Genomic DNA, 7,682 nt, shown 5'->3' on the forward strand with positions numbered 1-7,682 from the left:
TTAATTTGCAGCATTGTGACGTAACATAGAGTTAACGGTCTACTTTAGACTTCATCTTACGTCACAATTCTGCAAGTGTTGTGCCCAACTATTTAATTTAAAAGTAGGCTACAATTCGTTTAAATCCTAAACTTTAAGACGAGTTGTACGTGAAAAAACTTCAATAGAACCACGTATAACACGTATGATATCAAATAGACAGCAGCAAATTTCTGATTACATAGAAGTTTTCGTTATTTGCTTTTAAGTTGCATACTTCTGATTTTAATTTTTGAAGGTCCACCGTTCGCAAAAATTGTTTTAAAATTTTACCGGGCCGTAAGCTAAAAAGGTTGAGAACCACTGTTCTACATTAAAAATAAGCACGTGCGTTTTTGTGCGACTGAAAAACCAACAAAAAGCAAAACTGATAGTTAACACTTCTAGGTATCGGCTTAAAAGCATCGAAATATATTTCAAAAAAGATATGTATATTAGATGTCAGATCACAGCAGGGCTGCTGAGTCAGACTCGGGAGTCGAGTAAGACCAGGTAAAACTACCCGAGTCCGACGCGTGCGGCATGTGCAGTACCAAATTTCGAAACTGATAAGGCAGCAAACTGTAAATTGTTAAGGTGGAATAGCATATGCTCGTGGCATATTTTCCATGAGTGGATTGCGGAATATCCACCTTAATTTAGTTACGTAAATTGGTGAAATACAGAGGCTGAGTCGGACTCGGGACGTGATGAAATCTGATATTTGGCCGGAGTCGGGCTCGGGTTGTTTTTAAACAACTCCGCAGCCCTAATTGCGAGTGCGAAACCAAACGTAGAAAAATGTTTGGCACGCGAGTTGTTCATATTTTGACATTATTCATAAACTTGCACACTGCGTACGAAAGATTGCCGACCCCTGAGGCTACTATTTTTCGTTTAACACAAACGTTGATGCACTACGTCAAGCTACACTTACGGTCAATTTACATTTTATATCATGTGATATTTTTTGGCATTTCGCGATGTTCAGAAAGCGTTAGTCTATACCAGGGGTCACCAAACTACGGCCCGCAGGGTTAATTAATCCGGTCCGCAGCATATTTCTTTATTAAAGATTAAGTAGGCTTGTTGTCGAATGCGATTTAAAACTAAATCTTGATGAAATTTTAAACTAAGACGACAATTTATAACGGCTCTCAGCAGTTTTTATTTCATGTAGATATAGTCAATTTTTTTCTTGGTGGCCCTTGCATAGTCTATACCAGTGGTTCTTAACCTTTTTTCAGCCGCGCCCCCCTTTGGTAATTTTCTCATGCCTTGCGCCCAGACTTGGACAACTAGATTTATTTTAGCTTTTTAAAATTAGATTAGAATTAAAATTAGAGCATTTCAGTTTTTCCAAATTAGATTAGAATTAGAATTACGGAATTCTTAAAAAAACGAATTTGAACTAGAATTTAAACTAAAATTACATTTTAATATTCACAATCAATTACATTTAAATCGAGAAGTATTTTAATAGGAATGTATGCATGTCAATTATGTGTGTGCTAATTTTTAAGCATTTTAGCATAGCATATAATTTTTAGTCCGTGAAAATTACGTTTCAACCAAAGAGTTTGATTTCAAATTCTTTGTTTTTACTAAGAGACTAAAAATGCCGTTGGACAAAGTAGGATTTTTGGTAAAATCCGAATTAGATTAGAACTAGAATTAGAGCACACAAGCAACTCACAAATTAGATTAGAATTAGAATTAGCCGCATTTTGCTCTAATTCATTGAATTAGAAAACTAGAATTATCTAGTTGTCCAAGTCTGCTTGCGCCCCCCTATGAAAATATTTCAACATTTTGCGACTAAATATCACTGGGAAAACAAGGGATGCTGTTGGTCGCGAATTTTTTGAGTTTTAAAAATTTTGAGTTTTATTTGGTCGAATTGGCTAAACTGCAACCGAAGAGGCGTTTCGCATTGGGCACACAACAAATTGCGCGGGCTCGACACATTGATTTTATCGAGCTGATTTTGACAAACGTGTTGCGAGGGCATTGACTCCACATTTGTAAGAGTTGTATGATGTCGAGCGCAAAACAGGTCAAGCGCAAATATTAAACATTGCGTTATCGTGTTTCAAAAGATGTAACGACACACAATTCAACGGCAATATTGCAAAAACAAAATAGTTTCGCGCAAAAAAAGTTCGACTCCCCCTGTTGCTATAGCCTGTTATCATATATAAAATATGGATGAAAAATAGTCCGAAAGGGCGATAGTATTTATCGTTTATCTATAAGTTAATTTAATAGGGCGGTGATACCGTGGATTTTCTAAAAGGGAAGTAGAAGATTCATTTTTGCAGTTTTAATGTTAAAGTTGGCAAAAAACAGAGTTTGTATGTAGGAATTATGCCTAACCCAAACGAAACCATTTAAATTACTACAAAAAGGTAAAATATTAAAGTCGAGCTCGCGCCCCCTTAGAATTGCTTGGCGCCCCCTAGGGGGGCGCGCCCCCTCGGTTAAGAACCACTGGTCTATACTCTTTTTATATTAAAAAATAGCAAAGATACTGGTCGTCGCTAATTGTGTTTTAAACAGAGGTGAAAGAAGAATAATTTTGCTAATCGAAAAGCCTGAAAATTTTCGGGGGTGGCGTCACAAGTTACGTCATAACGGGACAAAACCTTACGAAACCTGAGTTTATCGTTCGACGTCGTGCATAAATATGTGTAGTGACGTAATCTAACTAATTATGAGTATTATCGCCGTGCCATAAACTGCGTCGTTGTGGATTTTTTTCCATTTCTCGCTCCGCAGTATTAGCTCGTGCTCATAGTCCCAATAAACTTTAAGGCATCCATAAATCGTCATAATGCAGCCAAGATATATATTAAAACAAAGAAAGGGCGAGATAGCCTGGTAGAAAGGGACATGTCATGGTAAGAATAATACATATTTAGACAATTTTTACCGGTACAGGGTACCTGGAAAAATTCGGCGTTCCGGACAGCTCCGGTTTACTTTTATAACTGGTTTGAAATGAAATGACTAAATAAATACTAACGAAAAGTGTATAAGAAAATATCCTGACGCGTAATAAGTGGTAATTGAGCTTTGCGAAAAATTCTGATCATCTATTTGAGTGGATTATTCACTTCTTGTTTGGCACAGTTTTGTTCACTGGAGCATATAGCAGTAATTGGGAGAACTTTTAATGGATGACTGATGCTATTTATTTTTAACAACTAATTAGTGAATTAAATTAGGCCATGCTTTAAAATAATTACATTTTAAAAAAGATCATACTTTAGTGCTTTAAAAAAGTTTATTTTATTGCTATCCACAAATCCTCAATATATTTCAATTGAAAACATCCATTCTCTCATCCAGTAAAATTGTAAAACGTGATACAGTATCAATAGAATCATGGAAAGCCTTAAGGTAAGCAAAGTTTTGGTTACGTGCCACTGTGAAAAGTATGGCAAGTGCACCCGCGAGATTTTTTCAACCTTTCAAAAGTGCACCCCGAAAAATGTCAACTGCACCGGAAATATGTAAAACACTTGTGCGGAATACGTTTACAGCGCAATGTATGCAATACAGAGTCAGAGTGCATCGGAAAATCAGAATGTGCACCCGAGGTGCACTTTTTTGACCTTTGTTGCACCCGGTCACCCGGATTTTTTCGGCCGTGCACCCGCGAGATCTCGTCGAGATCTGCCATACTTTCCAGCAGTGGTTACCTGTTGCTCAATGAAATATTAAAAACCTGTTTTAACGTAAGTAAAAGTTATAACATAGTTCATAGTTGTCGCCTTGCGCAAAATTTCGGTACAAAAACTTAACGAGGTAGGCGTTAAAACGTTGAAAAACATAAAAAAATATGGGCGCTCTTTCACTATTGTACGTAAAAATTAATAAAAAATTTTTTTTCTTAAAATGCCGCATACCACAACACATATTGTTTGGGTTAGGGTGCGGGTTAGCGTTTGGTTGAGGGTGGGTCAAGTTATTATTAATAATAAACATAATATTACTTGACCCACCCTCACCCTAACCCAAACAATATGCGTTGTGGTATGCGGTATTATTATTATTTTTTTTTTGCATAACTTTTCACGTACAATAGTGAAAGAGCGCCAAAATATGTTATGCCATTATATACCAGTTGTCACCACCACAGCATGGGGTTCAATGCAGTTTTAAAAAGAAAAACCTGCTTATTTAGCCTTTTCACAAGGCCGATTTGAAAGGCGTCATCAAAAAATGGCGCTGTTCTAGAATCATATCACTCTTTTTACAGTAACGAAAGGAGTTGTTAAAAATGAAATTGCAAAAAAGAAATAAATATATGGGTGAATAAAAATAATAATTACTTGACCCACCCGAACCCTAGCCAAACGCTAACTTACACCCAGACCACATCTAAAAATGTAAACTGACTAAGTTGGGTAGGATTTAACTGTAAAAAAATCTTATTATTCTCTTTTATACTTTTGGGAGGTATTACACCCCAGGTTGGAAATTTTGGCCTGCGTTGGGGATTTATCCTCCGCGCAGTAGCACTTTCAGCCGCTGTCACAGTCGCGCATTTTATAGAAAATGTGTTCAGCCGAGCAAATCTGACTTGAGCAAACGCGCAAAACTTCAGCCGCGCAAACTTCTGTATGAAACTTAACGAGCACAAAAAAAATTGGCGGCCGCATACTGAAGTTGCATAACATTTTTTAACGTTAGTCTATAAGACGTATATAATATAATGCATCATATAGAATCTCCTGTGAAACGCTTAAATATTTAGCTGCGCCCGCACACCAAACAAAAATTGCGCAAAAGTATTCTATGAACGCTGTAAGTTTGATATAATTTCGCAATTTACAACTTTCGGTAGCCTGATGGTTTATTTTCAGCCGCGCAAGTTCAAGTCGAAATTTTATTTTTAGCCGCGCATTTTTTCAGCTGCAAAACATCTCCCCCGCGCAATATCCAAAGTTTCCAATCTGGATTACACCATTCTATGAATTTTGAGCATTTGGTGTAAAAAAGTGGTTGCTGGTGAATCACGAAGAGCCTTTGGTAGGGGGCCAGCACTGATACAAGATTGAAAACCACTGACATAAAATAATTTGCCCATACATCTAACATTTAATACCTATCCTGCTGTCAAATAATGTCAAATACAAATAATGCTTTACCTATTAGTATTACAATTAGTATATATATGATCACTTAAAAAATCCATTTGTTGTATTGCTTTTTAACCAAGAAATTACAAATAATTACATTTGCCATCCATTTGTAGCCGGCGCACAATGAAAGCACATTAGTTGTGCATTCAATGCACAATGTTTTTAAGCATACTCCCACAAAGCAACTAATAAAAACAAAAGACAAGCTCGTTGTTTGCTGCAACTAGACTTAACAATATGAAAAATCATTATTATTTGTTTGTAGATTCCTAATGTTATCTATTAATTATAAGCAAATATATGGCATCTGAAAGTATTTAAGATTATATTTTGCTATCACTTCGGGTGTATTTCTCTTAGATTTTCTCATGTTTAACTAATAAATATAATAAGGCATAACGTTACTTTAGCTGTTTAAATATTAAGTTCTGTGGTCCTCCTGAACGTTTACTTTATACACATTACTATTTATTTATTTCAGCAATAGGTCTAAATCCCAATGGAAAGAACAAAAGTAGATCACCTTGTTGCTGATTCTGGGGCATTTATAAGAAATGCAGACCTTTACCAACTCGGTCACAACATTTACACCTGCCCTGATGTCATTTCGGAGATAAGAGACAAGGCAACTAAACAAAGACTTGCCACTCTACCCTATGAGATTAAATTCAAATCTCCATCACCAACATCTATTCAAAAAGTAACTGAACTATCAAAACTAACTGGTGACTATGCAAGTCTGTCACATACTGACATTCAGTTATTGGCTCTTACCTATGAGCTGACTTGTCAATATGAAGGACAAAAAAATATAAATGAAAACTTAGTAAACAAAAGTAAAATCCAATTAGGTGGAAACCAGGTTAAGGAAAAGGAGCTACTAGGTTTTTATATGCCAAAACCTGAAAAAGAAATTGAAGATCCAGCAGAGGAGGTAGAAATAAACATAGCTGACGCTTTGGATCATGAATTGCCACATAGAGTTGAAAACATTACTCTTGAAAATGCAGAGATTGTTGAAAGTTGTTTTCAATCGGAAGAAGATAAATCATGTGATAAAGACAGTGATAAGACTGACGACAATGATTCTGGCTGGATTACACCAAATTTACTCAAGGAAATGAAAATGGAAGATAATAAGGATAATTTAGGTGAAGTTGAAATTAAGGTTGCATGTCTGACAACTGATTTTGCAATGCAGAATGTTCTCATACAAACCAACCTGCATTTAATCTCAGTGGATGGGATGCAAATCAAATCTGCGAGGAGCTATGTGCTTCGCTGCCACGCTTGTTTTAATATTACCAAATGCATGGAGAAGGTTTTTTGTCCAAAATGCGGCAACAAAACATTGAAACGTGTTCCTGTTGAAGTTCAAGAAGATGGGACAATGAAAATGTTTTTTTCCCGTAATCCAAAAGTGCTCAATCCTAGAGGTCTGCGCTACTCTCTGCCAACACCCCAAGGTGGAAAACATGCTAAAAATCCAGTAATCTGTGAGGATCAACGCTTTCCCCATGATCGGCCTAGTAAAAAATCTCTTCAGAAAACCAATGTCTGGAAAGACGACTATGATTGTTTTTCTTCACCTTTCAGCACAAACGAGGTAAACAGCAAAGCTTTCCGGCTTGGGGTTAGGGGAGGCCCCAGAGATCAAAGAAACCGGAAAAATCCTAATGCTGTTGGCAAAAAGTTTGTGAAGCGCAAGTGAAAGTTCTAATTTAATAAATCAGATAACATAAACCTTGTGTTTACAATGTTCTTATTATTTTTAAAGCAGGGCACGCCTGGCGTTGTCTGTGTTGAAAAGTATATTTATGAGTTTATCACTATGTCAGCCTAAACTTTGTATAAGAAAAAGTTGTTGAGGAAGACTGTCGCAGTCCCAGTCATTAAAGTAAATCATTACCTTGCGTGGTTAAACAAAATAAAAGAATCTCATCAAGCTGTGGGTTCTTAATTTTCACTATTTCACATTATGTTGTTCTATATCTGTGTAAGTTTGCTGAAACAACTTTATGTTATACGCAGGCAGTAATGTTAACGGCCTATTTTGTGCGCAAATGTGCAACTAAAAATTTATTCCTAATTGTACTTATTAAGTTTTCAGGCCGTTGGCCTATGGTCACATAGAAAATTGCAACTTGAATATTTTAAAAAGTGTGTCAAATTATATCGTTTATCCAGTTTAGATTGGCAAACAGTCTAATTCAATTAGGGCAGAAAATACAGATTTGAAAAAGTTTAGTTTATGGACATTAGCCTATGGATTGTCTTGAATACTTTCTGAAAGCGTGTAAAATTTTTAAATTAATTTTTCATTGGATTATGTTGGCAAACAGGGAAGCAATACTCAGTGCTGTTCAACCGGTATCCTGTATACAAAGCTATATACACCGAACAAAAGATATTGAGGGTATACAGTTTCAGTCAGTATTACTGCACGTCACAACTGTGACAAATTAGTTTTATTCATCCTTACTTTTTCGTAATATTGCAGGAACACCGGATGCT

At 36.1% G+C, this 7,682-nt stretch overlaps 1 protein-coding gene across 1 annotated transcript; it reads left to right on the plus strand.

Moving 5' to 3' along the window:
- Positions 1-3,383: 3,383 nt before the first annotated feature.
- Positions 3,384-7,283, plus strand: LOC146139955 (RNA-binding protein NOB1-like). The gene is made up of 2 exons (XM_083391851.1): positions 3,384-3,420; positions 5,650-7,283. The coding sequence occupies exon 2, from the start codon at positions 5,668-5,670 to the stop codon at positions 6,877-6,879; it is 1,212 nt and encodes a 403-aa protein (XP_083247977.1). The 5' UTR covers positions 3,384-3,420; positions 5,650-5,667; the 3' UTR covers positions 6,880-7,283.
- Positions 7,284-7,682: the final 399 nt, after the last annotated feature.

Source organism: Ascidiella aspersa, chromosome 6 (genome assembly GCF_963924565.1).
Source record: "Ascidiella aspersa chromosome 6, kaAscAspe10.2, whole genome shotgun sequence".
NCBI classification, from domain to species: domain Eukaryota; kingdom Metazoa; phylum Chordata; class Ascidiacea; order Phlebobranchia; family Ascidiidae; genus Ascidiella; species Ascidiella aspersa.

Excerpts from the sequence above, each read along its gene's own strand:
- LOC146139955 (XM_083391851.1), top strand. The coding sequence starts at position 5,668 with ATGGAAAGAACAAAAGTAGATCACCTTGTTGCTGATTCTGGGGCATTT.